Below are 15,395 nucleotides of genomic sequence, written 5' to 3' on the forward strand. Positions count from 1 at the left end.
CAGACACAACTGAGCGACTTTCACTTTCACATATACTATTATTAAATCTTCGTAACTACTTACTTTTTGAGAGAGGCATAGTCACCCTCATTTTATATATGAGAAAACAAATAATTTAAACATGGACAGACAAGGATTCTAACACACACAACACAATAAAGAAGCCATTGGAAGACAGGGAATTTATAGATTGGGCATTGGTAGAATCATTTACTCTTTTCTTTTTGTGGGGCATGGGGCACATTGATTTACTATGTTGTGTTACCTTCGGCTAAAAAGCAGAGTCAGTTATACAGATAACACATTCACTCTTTTTTAGATTCTTTCCATACAGGTCATTACAGAATATTGAGTGAGGTTCCCTGTCTTATACCATAGGTTCTTTTTTTTTTTTCTTTTAAATTTTATTTTATTTTTAAACTTTACATAATTGTATTAGTTTTGCCAAATATCAAAATGAATCCGCCACAGGCATACATGTGTTCCCCATCCTGAACCCTCCTCCCTCCTCCCTCCCCACACCATCCCTCTGGGTCGTCCCAGTGCACCAGCCCCAAGCATCCAGTATCGCGCATCGAACCTGGACTGGCAACTCATTTCTTACATGATATTCTACATGTTTCAATGTCACTCTCCCAAATCTTCCCACCCTCTCCCTCTCCCACAGAGTCCATAAGACTGTTCTATACATCAGTGTCTCTTTTGCTATCTCGTACACCAGGTTATTGTTACCATCTTTCTAAATTCCATATATATGCGTTAGTATACTGTATTTATGTTTTTCCTTCTGGCTTACTTCACTCTGTATAATAGGCTCCAGTTTCATCCACCTCATTAGAACTGATTCAAATGTATTCTTTTTAATGGCTGAGTTTTTGATTATCTATTTTATGTATAGCAATATTAACATGCAATATAAGGGAAGACATAAAAGACAGGGTGTCCAAGATACAGCTGATTTAAATTTGTGAGCAAAAGCAGATAAATGTACTTTTCCATCTAATACCACTTACATCAGTTATGAACAATTCAACTGATGATTATTTTTGTACCTGGTGAAGCTTTTCCTGTACGGCCGGAATATTTGTCAGCAGGTCATTCCACTGGCCATCAATGTGGGACAGCTCAGAACGCAAGGCAGCTGTGTCCACTTTCTTTAATCGAAGAAGCTGATTTCCAGTGCTCAGAACAGATGATTTTAGCGTGGACTTGGCATCCACCTCTTTGGAAAACTCCTAGAAGTACCAGCAGTCAAATCAGGATGAAGTAGCCAGACCTTACATTTACGGAAAGAGGCTAACTTATCACATAAAGTTTTTTCTTTCCTTTTTGAAGCAGAGTAGCGATTAAGCACTCTGAGGAAAATAAAAGCAACAGACCCTTGCCCTGAATGAAAGCCAACCTCCCTTAGACACTACTCTAAAGAGGCAATGTGGAGGCTTAGTATTTTGCAGAATTACTGAACACACAGAGTTAACAATGACAAGTTCTCTATAGCTTGATTTACTAACTACATCCATTGACAGCTGCTTTTTTTACTGGTGTTAAGTCAGGTTTTACCTAAAGGCCTGAAAACAGTAAAACTGAATCAAATGCTTTAGATTCTTAAGCTTACCAGAAAGCCATTCAGGTGATCACGGACCATTTCCAGTTCTTGTGGGACTGTCACAGATTGCTGAGTCCAAAATTCCAGCCTGTCTTTTGCAGACTGTAACCAGTGGATTAGATCTGCAGATTCACTTTGATATCTGTAAGGATAATAATAAGCCTATTAAGTAAACATCCAATCCTGACTTTGTGCTAACCTATGTTATTCACCAATGCTAATTTTACAAGGAGACAGGTCAGGATTTGGGAGAATCATGCCTTGGGCTGACACTCTCAAATTCCCTTCTCTTCATATCCATACCTTAAGTAGGTCAGTCTCTCCATTTCAGTTTTCCCATCTCTAAGCTAAAAATAAAAAAAATATCTTTCTCCTACTCTTTCACACTGAGGCTACCTACTGAGAAAATATTAGATGATTGTTAAAGTTCTTACATAAAGGTGGCATAAAAACAAGGATTTCATAATATAAAATCAACCTTCCACCTCTCTTGACTACCTTCTATTGCCCTCAAGGAAAACTCTATCTTTTCAAAACACACTCTCTCTTCCTTCTCTCCTTCTAAGATTTACTGTGACCACCCATGTACATCGATAGGCAGGGGAGATGACAGCTCAAAGGTTAGATGTATTGCATAATGCCTGCCTCCCTCACCCTTTTTTAAGCACATGTTTATACAATTACGCAAGAATCTAATTGGAAGCTTTGTGTTTGCCTTTCTTTTCCAAACTCTGTGGTATGTTCCTTGAGGGACCACATCTTTTTCAACTCGGAGGCCCAACAGCCTTATAAACACTGCAGCAGTAATTTAAAAATTTGCTGAAGTATTACCTGGTCCAGTGTTTCAATATTGTTTCCAATCTGTGAAGTTCCTTAGACACTTTGTTGGTATCACTTAACCAGTGCTCTCCAAGTTGATTGAGCTGGCTTTCCAGATCTGAACAGCTAACAGATATCAGAAGTCGTTTTCCATCATCTATTACCTGATATAATTTGGGCTGGTATTCATTAAGGCTGGATTTCAAATGCTAAAATGATTGAAAATACTGGGTCAAAGTTCAGATAATGCAATTTTTCACCCTAAAGATTATAATTTCTCCATAATGTTCCCCTTACCCATTAGTCAAATTTCAACTGTTTACACTGAAGTTTCTACTTCATGATGTTTCTATATCTAAGTATATAACTTTGGGGGTACTTAAAACTATTGACATATCATTATTTTAAGAATAGTGTAACACCAACAAAAAAATACAAAGTAATGCTTGGTGGAGGATGAATTTTCAAAAAGAGCTCTCTCTCATTAAATTTAAGAAAAAAGGGTGGGGGGCTTTTTGATTCTCTATCATAAAACAACCATCTGTAATTATTTCAAGACAGTGAGACTTCAGCCTAACAAGTGGAAAACACTTGCTGAAGGCTACATTTCCAAAAGGGGCTCTCATTTAAAAAAAGAAAAAGCTCTTTTTATGTTCTATTATGAAACAAACACTGAAAGTCAAAGTACTTAACAAAATATTGGATTGAAAGTTTGAGTAGATCTGTTAAAACCACGGGAAAGCTTCAAAAAGCGATGTGGCAACTTCTTACACCACACTGTCATCTGGACGCTGACCTGGTAGAGTGCGATCCGGTCGATAAGCCTGTCTTCGCTCTCCTCCACCAAACCCACGCTTGGGGTGCTGCTCTCCACCACCTCCAGCTGCCGGCTAAGCTCCCAGTGCTCCTTCTCCAGTTGGGACCATGTCTAGAAACACGACGTCAGTGTGTGAGCTGAAGACCCTCATTAAGGAACAGCATCCTTTCTGCGTCCTCACACGCACCTGACGGAGTCCTTCAAAGACATGTCAGAGGTGCCTGCATTGGGGCTTTGCTCTGGGAAGCAAAAGATGGCTTTGAAGGAAGTCATCAGAAAGTCACCCTGCAAAGCACTGTGCACAGCTCCCACATCTGCAGCTAAGCAGCTGTAAGACCTGGGAAAATTACTGCACATCTCTGAACCTCACTTTCAACATTAAAAGAAATGGTGATGATACTAACAGTCTTGTCCATTGTGAGGCTTAAATAGAATAATATATGCAGCACATCTGAACACAGTGGGCATCTGAAATGCATGGTTTCATCCTTCCCCGCAGTGAGGATAAACCAATGACTTAAGTGAAAGGAACAAGCTTGTTAACTTCCCAGAGTAAGTGAACTAAATACTTCACATGTGCAGATAAAAAACTGACACAGACAGTTAAGAAATATGAATATACAGTACAGACAGTCTATTAAGAAGAAATTTCAAATCACTTATTCTAAAATTATTTTATTTAAAACTAGAAAAAATATTTTTTTAATCATGTGAAGTCTTCTTCAATAATTTATACCAAAGGCAAGTCTATCAAGACTGTAAATATTACCATGCCCGTTCTGGAATCAGTCTTCTTCTGACTGAACTTACAGAAAGGCACAGCCTTTACCTAAATGTAAACAGGAAACACGAGGGGCACACACAACATATGATGCCCAGTCTGTGATGTCTCCGGGTCATAAGAAACAAATCACAGGAATGAGGACATCTCGCCTGCCGGGTCTGCCATGCAGCCGGAGCGTGCTGAAGAGGAGGGTCTCACCTCGAGGATGTACTCCAGCTCCACACCCCTCTTGTGAGCCCCTTTGAGCACGGCAGAAGCCTGCGCCATCAGGTCTGTGTGGAACTGAGTTTCCCGTGGGACTGCAAAGCTGATGATCTTTCTGAAGAGGGTTTCGGTCAAGATCATGTGAGATTCCAGACCCTGAAAGTATTCCTGCAATTTTTCAGATAGAAAGGGGTCAGCAACTCATGCGTTTACTACCTAACGATAAAAACCACTTCAAACCCGGAAGCTGCTGGAGCTCAGCCAATCCCTGGGCAACAGTGGTCCTCCCCTGCTGGCCTCCACTCACCCAGGCACCCACAGCCGCGTGCAGGGACGGGGGAGCTCTAGTCTCCTGACTGGCCTCTCCTGGCCCCTCACTCAAAGCACCTACACAATGCTGAGCTGCAGGTACTCTGGCCCCCAAACAGAACCCATCACACATGAGCAGCTGCTAAAAAACTCATCGGCCCTCTCAGCTCCTAATCCCCATATCACCTGGGTGGACACTCGCTTCTGCCACCACATAGTCCGGCCTCCCTTGGCCCTGGGACACATCAGCGCCTATCCCCCACCTTCAGCCGCTGTTCACGTTCTGCTTCCTGCAATGCCCACCCCTGACAATGTCACGACTTTCCTTCCTCCAGGGTGGGGCTGGAGCTCTGTTCTTTTGAATTCTCAGAGCATCTGTTGTACTTTATACTCAATGCCAAGCTTAACTGGACACACACTGATTGGCATCAATATATTTAAATTTCCCTCATAAAATGCCTACACGCAGTAGAACTGTAGGCCTTGCTGCTGCTGCTGCTGCTGCTAAGTCACTTCAGTCGTGTCTGACTCTGTGTGACTCCATAGACGGCAGCCCACCAGGCCCCACCGTCCCTGGGATTCTCCAGGCAAGAACACTGGAGTGGGTTGCCATTTCCTCCTCCAGTACATGAAAGTGAAAAGTGAAAGTGAAGTCAGTCAGTCGTGTCTGACTCTTAGCAACCCCATGGACTGCAGCCTACCAGGCTCCTCTGCCCATAGGATTCTCCAAGCAAGAGTACTGGAGTGGGTTGACATTGCCTTCTCCGGCACAGCCCTACAAATGCATTTCAAAATGTTACTTTCTATACGGAAATGTCCCCAGAGGATGTGTGCTAAATTACTTCAGTTGTGTCCGACTCTTTGTGACCCTATGGACCGTAGCCCACCAGGCTCCTCTGTCCATCGGATTCTCCAGGCAAGAATACTAGAGTGGATTTCCATGCCCTCCTCCAGGGGATCTTCCCGACCCAGGGATCAAACTCACATCCTTTATGCCTCCTGTATTGGCAGGCAGGTTCTTTATGAGTGCCACCTGGGAAGCTCCCCCAGAGGATAGGAGAGGGCTATCCCATTTCCTGTTCCCAGCACCAAGGATGGAACTACGACTGGGAATTAAAAACATCAGCTAATGCTGAGTGTGTACTATGTGCTAGACAATATAAACACTCCAGTGAGTAACTTGTTGAATCCTTATCACAGCCCTAAGAGGTAGGTAGTTTTAATTTCCCATTTTCAGACTCTGAGCCACTCACGCAGAGCTCTCCCTCAGAAAATGGTCTGGTCAAGAGGAACTAGAACCATTATTTTTAACGGACAGTTATGATATCATAGAATCTCCAAGTTGGAAGAGAACCTGGAGGTCACTTAGCCCAACATTCGCAGAAAGCTGATACTTGTTTCACAACTCTGTCTCCCCCGACAGCCTTGGACGGACTTCTGGCCAGGAGGGCTATCTGTTTAATGGCAGCCTATCCTTTTAGAGTTCTTCATCTATTGAGCTTTATTTCTTTGTTATTTATACTCATTGATCCCAATTTCCCCTCTGGAATAACTCAGGATGATATTTTATTGCTATGGTCAAAGATTTGAGAAAAACCAGCTGCTGACTTTAAAGCACTGTTTTCAAAGCCAAATGATAAGGCTTTAATAAATCACGAAGTTCTGGACAAAAACCTCTGGGAAAAATAGCACGAAGTGAAGTTCTCTGCCCCCACCCCCAAACCTAAATCTACCTTTATAAGTCACCAAAGAGCTACATAAAGGTAGAATGTTAACCATCTATAATCCAAGGGAATTTTAAAAGTTTCCCTATGAGAAATTTCCACTGTCTGGGAAGTTGAGTCTTTGAAGTGGCAAAACCTGTATTTTTGTAATGTTACTAATAATGCAAGTTGTGTTTCTGAATTAAACAGGCATTCCGTGGACAGAGGAGCCTGACAGTCTATGGTCCATGGGGTCACAAAGTGTTGGACATGACGGCACACACGCATACTAAGCATCTTTTATGAAGGGAACAGGGTCTAACCTGAGATTGGTTATCGTATATACTGGGGGAACAATCTCAGGGCTACCAAGTTTGGTTATGTAGTAACAGCACTTGTTGTGCCCAGGAGGAAACTCATGAGGACTATGGCAACCAGAAGAGCACGTATTTAAGGACATTTTCTGTTTTTTGTTTTTTTTTTTATATAACCTTATGTTTATCAAGTAGTTGTTGGATTTCCTCTTTGGAAGACACAATAATTTTCTGGTCTCCTGCTGTCTTCTCTCGTCCTGTTTCCAGTAGGTCGGCCAGATCCTGCAAGGCTCTTTCGTACTGACTCTTGAGGGCAAGATTCTGGTTCAGCCCGCTCCGCCGGGAGCCAATAGTCATCATGAGTTCATCATACATGTCCTAAGAAACAGATAAAACTCATGTTCAATTCAAACTCACTCTACACGGGGTACATCTGACACCTGTCCTCACAGAATGTCAATAATTGATGGAGGTTTAAAATGCTGAAAAGCTGTTCTTGCAGCTAAGGGACATGTCATGGAGAATGCAGTTCTAATTTTTAATCACACTCTCAAATTTTCTAATTTTGAAGTAACTGAATAAAGTATCCTTAACATTGGGTCTGCTTAAGTAATAATCAGATCTGAGACTATTCCTTAAATAAAGAGCTACAGAAACATCAGTTTCAAGTGAGCAGAAAGACTTTAAAACTTAAAAAGGCAATGTTTTCTGGTGGGGTTTTTTTGCCAAATGTGGTGGAGTAAATAAATAACTATTTAACTGGAAAGACATTTTAGCGGACGATGATACACCAAAAACAAAATTTATTTGAGCCATATGGACCTGATTAATGTATCATATTAAGGTTGAGTAAGCCAAAATGGCTCAATCTGGAAAAGTTCAACTTTAATGCCTATTTACAGCTATGACGCTTGACTCTTACACCTGACATTTGAGTGCTGTCGGAAAACTATCTCAAAAGGACAGAGTGGGGGCCATGGGCTCATCACATTATGAAATCTTAGATAATGGAATGAGACAGTTGAAATAAAAATGTTCTTTTAAAATAAGAGGTATTTTATTTTCTCAAAAGAATTTGTGACCCTGTATTGGACTCAAGAGTGGAGAAAAACTAATACATGCACATTTTTTTCTTAATATAAATTACCTGTGTTATCAGATGCTACACTTTGTTGGCTTTACTATCTCATTATCTTCCTACCAATCTGATACCAGCTATCTGCCTAGGTGCCAGATTTAAAAACACCAATTCAAAGTGTTATTCTCTTCTCCTGGAAGATGCTGGGGAAGTTGGTTTGGATTTCAGCTACCTTCTAGCTTAATTTTTTGTTGTTCTGGAATTGAAACAATGTCTCTTTTCCATTCAACCATGTATGAAATATAAACTATAATTTTGAACACTTGAGAAAATACACGTTCTAAAAGGTATCAGCTTAAATATTTTTTCCTTAAAACCTGTTTTTGGCTACAGTACAATACAGGGTTTTCTAGATACCTAATAAGATTGCCAATTAATAAATTTTCTGGAGTAGAAAGCAATAGGCCACAAATAAATTATACCAAAGTGCTTAACAATCAGAATAATAATAACACACAAAAAAATCTTAGAAGCATATGACTACGAGAAAAATACAAGAAAAGACCTAAAGATCTGACACAAAGTTCTCCAACAAATAGCCCACACAGACTACCCTTCAGTCAATCTAAATATGTGTCCATTTATTTTATTGTACTAAATATTTATGATAAATGTTTTAGAAAATGTTCTAAGAGTTACTTGGGAAAAAATTAGGGCCTAAATGACATGAACTTTACAGAAAACCTGACGAAAATGGAGAAAATAGTTTTTATTTTTTCTTGACTTCCAATTAGGATGTACCATTGAAGCTGAATGCCATTAGTAGAAAACCGTACCTGGAGTTTGGAGAGTTCTTGCATGGAAGGCTGCTCAATCTGCAACTTGTCAGCACGCCTTTTTAATTCAATGATTCCCGCATCTAATTCCTTTAGCCCATCTTCAGCCTGCTGTATTGCCTATGGAGGATTTATGACTTGTCATTAAAACTCCCATAAACAATTTCCCATGCATAATACGATTATCGTGGCTTCTTACTTGTTCCTCCCTTCTCCACCTAAAACATTTCCCATGCAACATAAAAACGATGTTGCTCTATTATCTAGACAAGGGAAGAAGGCAATTTATTATACTACAGATCAGATGTTTTCAAGGTAAGGAGGTTGGAAAGGCTTAATGTGGAGGGTTGAGAGAACAACGGCTTCCTTGAACAAATAAGGGAAATGGTGAACAGCAACCTGAAGAAGAAGCATGATTTTAAGACAAAGTTAGAAAAAGGGCATTTGCCTAAGATGTTCTAGGGGATCACGTTCTGCTTTTCTGAAATGCAGTTTTGAGCATCTTTGGAGAGAGATTCAGTGAGGAAAAGGGAAAGTACATTACAGCATGGTCAGGGAGAGCTTACTCATTGTAAAGCAGAAGGACAAGCAATAAAGCATGAAGGTGACCGCTAGAGCTGAGCCTTGTCTTCCCAGAGTGAGGTCTACTGAAGCAGGACAAGACCTCAACCTGGCCTTCAAGGAGCTTCCAGTCTGCTTAGGAAGCTGGAGGAAAGAGAAGAAAATGAAACAAGGCTAAATACAGTTAGGTACTAAACTTGCTTCTGCTTCTCCCTATGAGAGGACTTGGGAGCAGGCAGTGAATTCTGGAACAGTCAGGGAAGGCTTTTGGAAGACAAGCAACCTCAGCTGCCTTTGAAGGAGGAAAATAACAGGGACTCCAGATGGCAGATAAAACACATGTGTCCTATTTTCTATCTCCTGGGTCGCCAATATTTTGTTTGCTTGTTTTCTGGTGTGTTTCCCCCCCAGTAAATCTACAAGAGCAAGGAAACAGGAACGAAGATGATACCAACAAAAGTTTGCAAGCTGAAAATCAGAAGGATACACGGGAATTGACTTAGGGAATCTGAGAAAGCTGAATTCTAAGCTGGCAGGGGTTCTTCATCACCAGATTAAAGCAGAAGGAATCTCAGGAACTCCGGGAAATGCAGGATGAGTACTAAATATAATTCGTGGGTTGGTGGAAAGATGTTTGAAGAATACTCAGATTCTCAGACCCTCTTCCTCACTTCACATTGGATCTTTCCATTTTCTGAAGAAGGTATTGGATTGCTCGAAAAGTTTGTTCAGGTACTTCCATTACAATGCACTTTTTGGCCAACCCAATAAGACAGATAGTCTCTGGACTGAGGGGCACCAGACGCTTGAGTCCTTGACCGCAAACAAGGGGATGAAGTGACCAAATGCCCAATGATTGCTGAATGTGGATCTCCTGCAACCCCTAGAGTGCTGAAGCCTTGTCTCTATTTTCCAGACAGAAGAGGGTGGGTGGGACAAAATGAAAAGATCCGAACAAAACTGAGACAAGGATTCTCCAACAAATGGCCCACATAGATCATCCTTCAATAAGTCTCAAAATCATCAAGCCCCATCCATTCATGAAGCTCCCATTCAGCTGATTACTCCCTCATCCTAAATGTGAAGAGACAGCATGTTCATGTATCCTAGAAAAGCCTCTAACATGAAAGATAGAAACTAAAATAAGCAAACAAATAAAAGCAACCTTGAGGAAAATAGATTATGCAGGAAAAACAAACAAGCAAAAACCTTAAAGTCTCCCAAAATATCTTCAACTCCCAAATCATTAATTTACCTAGAGAGATTACAGAAGACAATGCATCGATTTAAAAAAGAATAAGATACTACTACCAAAGAACACATCATTTGGAGAACCAAAAAGAGCTCTAGGAAGATGAAATGCATGAGAGTAGAAATTAAAAAGTCAATAGAAAAGTTTGGAGCTGAAACTGAAAATGTCTTCCGAAAGCAGAACGAAAAAACAAGGAGCGAAACATCCCTTTGATAAGAAAGTTAGAAGACTGGACCAGAACATCCAACATGTGCCTAAAAGGATTTTGAGAAAGGGAGACAGATAAAACAGAAGGATGCAAAATATTTCAGTACTCTCATAAAATGTTTCAGAATGGAAGGATGAAGTTGCCACATCAAAAGAGCCCACTGAGTTCTCAGCCCAGAGGATAAAACAGACTCTCTCCAAGGCATGTCATCATGAAATTTCAGAACACTGAGACCTTTGGGAATCAGAACAATTTTACATTCCTCAAGCCAACATTGGAAGCTAAGAAACAATACAGGAGAAGCCTCAAAACTCTAAAGAGTCCACCAAGAATTCTATAAAGAGCCAAGTTATCAATAGTATGTGAGTACAGTACTAGAACACTTTGAGACATGGAAAAATTGAAAAATATATCTAGCATGCATCCATTCTTAGCAAGGATGTACACTGATAAAACAAGGAAGCAAGACAATAAGGAGAAAGATGTGGTTTGGACTCAGGGAAGACAAGACCCAACAGAAGGGAGAGGTGAAGGGGATTCTCAGAACGACAGTAAAAGGGAGATCCCAGGAGACAGCTGCACACCAGGGTTCAGACACAGGTCTGTGATAGGTTGGAATGACGTGACTCAGAACACGAACATATCCCCTTGCCTTCTGCCACTGTTACCTCCTCAACCCAAGGAGGGTAGGAATGGAATTAGCACTTTTTACAGTTTTATAATAATAATCCATTTATTCAATGAAATAACTGAGTAATTTTTTATCTTTGAAATTGACATTGGTTATGTTGGCCAATAGTACAGGTGTTACTTGTAATGATACCTATCCTAAATTTCACATTAGAAATTCAAAACAAAGCATTCTTTGGGCTGCTCAAATTTTTTTTACATCAGGTAACATTACAAGCCAAAACATAAAAATTAAGGTCCTTTCAAGTAGGAGATGGAGAAGGCATTGGCACCCCACTCCAGTACTCTTGCCTGGAAAATCCATGGACAGAGGAGCCTGGTGGGCTGCAGTCCATGGGGTTGCTAAGAGTTGGACATGACTGAGCCACTTCACTTTCACTTTTCACTTTCATGCATTGAAGAAGGAAATGGCAACCTATTCCAGTGTTCCCAGGGACGGGGAAGCCTGGTGGGCTGCCGACTATGGGATCACACAGAGTCGGACACGACTGAAGTGACTTAGCAGCAGCAGCAGCAGCAAGTAGGAGATACGACATGAATGAATTATTTTTCAATTTGGGAAAAATGAGGGATCTCTTTAAAAAGAAAAACAGGTGAAATTATGGTAAAGAAAGATACATATTCAGACATAATTTTGCACATTATTTTAAATGGTGAAAGAGAAAAAGAGAGATCTCCTATAGAGAAATATTTGGGGTGATTTCTATGGTATGTATTTATGATAGTATGATCACAATTAACACTTTTACTATTGACAGATATAACCAATGTAAATTCCAAAGATAAAAATATATTTCTTGATTATTTAATTGAACAAATGGTGATTTCTATTTCAGGGGATTTCTTAGGGCCTACCCATAGAACCATTAGCAGTCTGCTAGAATTAAGGTATGCCATTCTATTAAAACACATGTTTTCATAATGACTTAGCTTGTGAAATGGGATATTCTTTGTGGCATCCTTGCCATTTCTTGTCTCCTCCCTGTTTTCACTGCCACTGTGACAGTTTGAATTCTTATTCCTTCTCAGAGCAGCTATGGGAGGCCTCAGGAGGATACCCTGCTTCCTGACCCTGGAGTTGCCATGCCAACCACCTGGAAGCAGGAGGTGACACTGCCACTCATCCTCACCCTATAAACATCCCAAGTGACTTTCCGCTGCCAATGGTCTCTGAGGTGGGTGTAAGTACTCAGAAATGAGTAAGAAGGTCTGAGAGAGAAACACTATGTCTTTCATTTATATTCAACCACATGCATTTTAAATGATCATTTGCATGTATACTTTATGACACAGTACCCACTTATAATTTATAAATAAGTAAATATACATACATTGTGGTGTGTGCCTATTGTTTTAACCAATGAAGCAGGAAATCAATAAAGCTGACCATTCATTCGTGGAACAAGCCCCAATTTTCTGACATTCAATAGGCTCCACAGGTTGCCTCAGATTTTCTCTTCCCATTTTTACTTCCCCTCAGTCACTTTGGTTCATTGTTAAGTCAGCCAAACAGGATCACTTGCTTTTCTCCCAAAGTGTCCTGAATGATCTAACATTTATGCCTCTGTTCTTCTGCTCTTTGCTAGACTATCTTTCTTCCCAATCTCTGTGTGTCCAAACTTCTAAGTCCAGTTCGAATTTCCCTTTACAAAATTTCTCCTTGATCCTACGGCTGGCTGGAGGTAATCCACCCATTTTCTAAATATCCACAGCGCTTCATCTGTACCACTACCAGGATGGTCTGACTGCCTATCAAAAGTCATTGAGGTTCACGTCTAGTCTCACACGCCTTCAGGTCAGCATCTGTCACTGACACCTTTTCCTCTCTCACATTTCCTGGCTGCACAGAAGTAAGTGGCAGAGTCAGTGTAATCTGATGTAAACCTGGTACTTAAAAACAACACCAATGACAAGCAAAAAATGCCACAGTAAGTCATCATATTCCATCAGCTATACGGAATTTCACAGTAAACCAGATACACTCATTGTGCTTGCTCTTATGGAAAAAGCTGCAGCCGTAAATACCTCTATTTGCTCTGCCACAGGTTGTTCAAACATTTTCGCCAGCTTCTGCAGAATGATGTATTTGTGGTCAGCCAGTGATGTAACTAGCACCTTCAGATCATTCTAAGGAGGAAAGCAATAGGAAGACTTAATATGAGTAATGGGAAACTTAAAATGGTTATAAATATAACACACATTCTCAGAAATAATATATAGCTGTAGGAATTGAATTGTTTCCAGAAGAAACAACATTATCTTATGGGAAGATAAAAGGAACTGGTAACAATTTATACAAGTGCTGAAACTGACTTTTGAAGAATTTTACAAAGCATTTCCAACTCAACACAGATGAAGAAGACAAAGTTTACAAATAAAAAATAATACTGGTAACTTTAATCTTGTTATTTCTGTAATAAGTGAGCACATTTAAACAGAAATATGGCAGCAGAGCATTGCACTAAAGACCTCTACATGTAGATGTTTTCTTGTTTGGGGGAAAAATATTATTCTTAAGAATAATTATGATCCCGTTTTTCCTTTTTCCTCTCCTTCCCTCTCTGCCCTCACTTCCTTCTTCCTCCTATTTTCAAAGAATTTGCACAAGCTTATTAAAAGCCATCCAAAAGTTTAGAAAATATGCATTATTTACAGTGGCCAAAGACATATGAAAAGACAACACAAAAAGCTCTTAGCTAAGCCTATTCATAAACATTACTCATTTAAATGACCAAATATGCTTATCTTGAGTTAACTTTGTACAGAAAGGAGGTAACTATCAGAATTTTGACACTCAGTTCTAAAAGGAATAATAAACTGGAAAAAAATATGAATTATACATTTTTACATTTTTCTCCTGAAATATCAACAAATATATTCTATTTTTTATTAGTTAAAAATGTCTCTGATGGTCTGGTTGCTCATCATAGTGTGAAGTTCAGCTCATCACATTTTCTCCACTGGGAACTGACAGCATGTGCATATGTCACCAAGATGCAAAAATTCTGTCTCAGGAGAATGATAATCACATCAAGGAAGAAAGTCTTTAAGGATACATGGAAGCATTACAATACAAAATGCAAGGCTAAAGCAAATTAGTAGGTGAATTATGCAGTTTAAAAAAAAAAAGAAAGAAAAGTAAAGAAACTGAACATGATATTTAGAGAAAAGCTATGCTGCTAAGTCACTTCAGTCATGTCGACTCTGTGTGACCCCATAGATGGCAGCCCACCAGGCTCCCCCGTCCCTGGGATTCTCCAGGCAAGAAAACTGGAGTGGGCTGCCATTTCCTTCTCCAATGGAGGAGAAAAGCTATACTATCCTGCTAAGTCTGACTCTGTGCAACCCCATAGATGGCAGCCCACCAGGCTCCCCCACCCCTAAGAGGCAATAATTATCTCAAAGTGAAAGCTGCTCAGTGTCCGACTCTTCATGACCCCATGGACTATACAGTCCATGGAATTCTCCAGGCCAGAATACTGGAGTGGGTAGCCTTTCCCTTCTCCAGGGGATCTTCCCAACCCAGGGATTGAACCCAGGTTTCCCGCATTGCAGGCAGATTCTTTACCAGCTGAGTCACAAGGGAAGTCCAAGAATACTGAAGTGGGCAGCCTGTCCCTTCTCCAGCGGATCTTCCTGACCCAGGAATTGAACTGGGGCCTCATGCATTGAAAGCAGATGAGCTATCAAGGAAGCCCAAACCAACACTCAAACCTATCTGCAAGCCTAGCTGCAGACTAAATGAGAAACTGTAACAAAAGCACTGAAGAAATGCTGCCAGAAACAAGGGTTGTGCTTATGAGTTATGGTAATGCTTGTGTCATTCAGCAGTGTTGAGGGCCAGCTCACATGGGCCATTAGAACCATGACACAGTTATCTGTTTGCATGCACAAGAAGAGATGTTCTCATTCACTTGAACAGATTCAAAAGAAATCAAGTTCCTGTTATCTACATGCATGTTAGAAAAACATTAGTTCAGTTACTCTAAATGAGAAGATAAGTACAAATAACATGAGTCAAGAAATGAAGAGGGTGTTTGTATTATCTGTACATCAATTTCACATTTTTAAGAGCATATTTTCTGTCTTGCTAACATATTCTCCTCCAGGTAACAGAGAAGAAAGTTCACATTTCTGAAAGCTGCAATAATTACTAGAAGAGATTAGCCAAGCAGACAGTAAAGCAGAGAACAGGGCTGATTTAAAGGTTACTA

At 40.3% G+C, this 15,395-nt stretch overlaps 1 protein-coding gene across 18 annotated transcripts in view; it reads right to left on the reverse strand.

The window, feature by feature from the left end:
- SYNE1 (spectrin repeat containing nuclear envelope protein 1) overlaps nt 1-15,395 on the reverse strand; it is a 497,963-nt gene that overhangs the window by 121,792 nt on the left and 360,776 nt on the right. For all 18 annotated transcript variants that reach the window (XM_061428348.1, XM_061428354.1, XM_061428353.1 and 15 more), the window contains 8 exons: nt 13,207-13,308; nt 8,471-8,590; nt 6,734-6,934; nt 4,225-4,398; nt 3,222-3,353; nt 2,438-2,634; nt 1,616-1,748; nt 1,053-1,235 (listed from right to left, as the gene is read on the reverse strand). In XM_061428348.1, coding sequence (XP_061284332.1) covers nt 1,053-1,235; nt 1,616-1,748; nt 2,438-2,634; nt 3,222-3,353; nt 4,225-4,398; nt 6,734-6,934; nt 8,471-8,590; nt 13,207-13,308 — 1,242 coding nt within the window. The remainder of the gene's footprint in view (nt 1-1,052; nt 1,236-1,615; nt 1,749-2,437; nt 2,635-3,221; nt 3,354-4,224; nt 4,399-6,733; nt 6,935-8,470; nt 8,591-13,206; nt 13,309-15,395) is intronic.

This window comes from Bos javanicus, chromosome 9, assembly GCF_032452875.1.
Source record: "Bos javanicus breed banteng chromosome 9, ARS-OSU_banteng_1.0, whole genome shotgun sequence".
NCBI classification, from domain to species: Eukaryota; Metazoa; Chordata; class Mammalia; order Artiodactyla; family Bovidae; genus Bos; species Bos javanicus.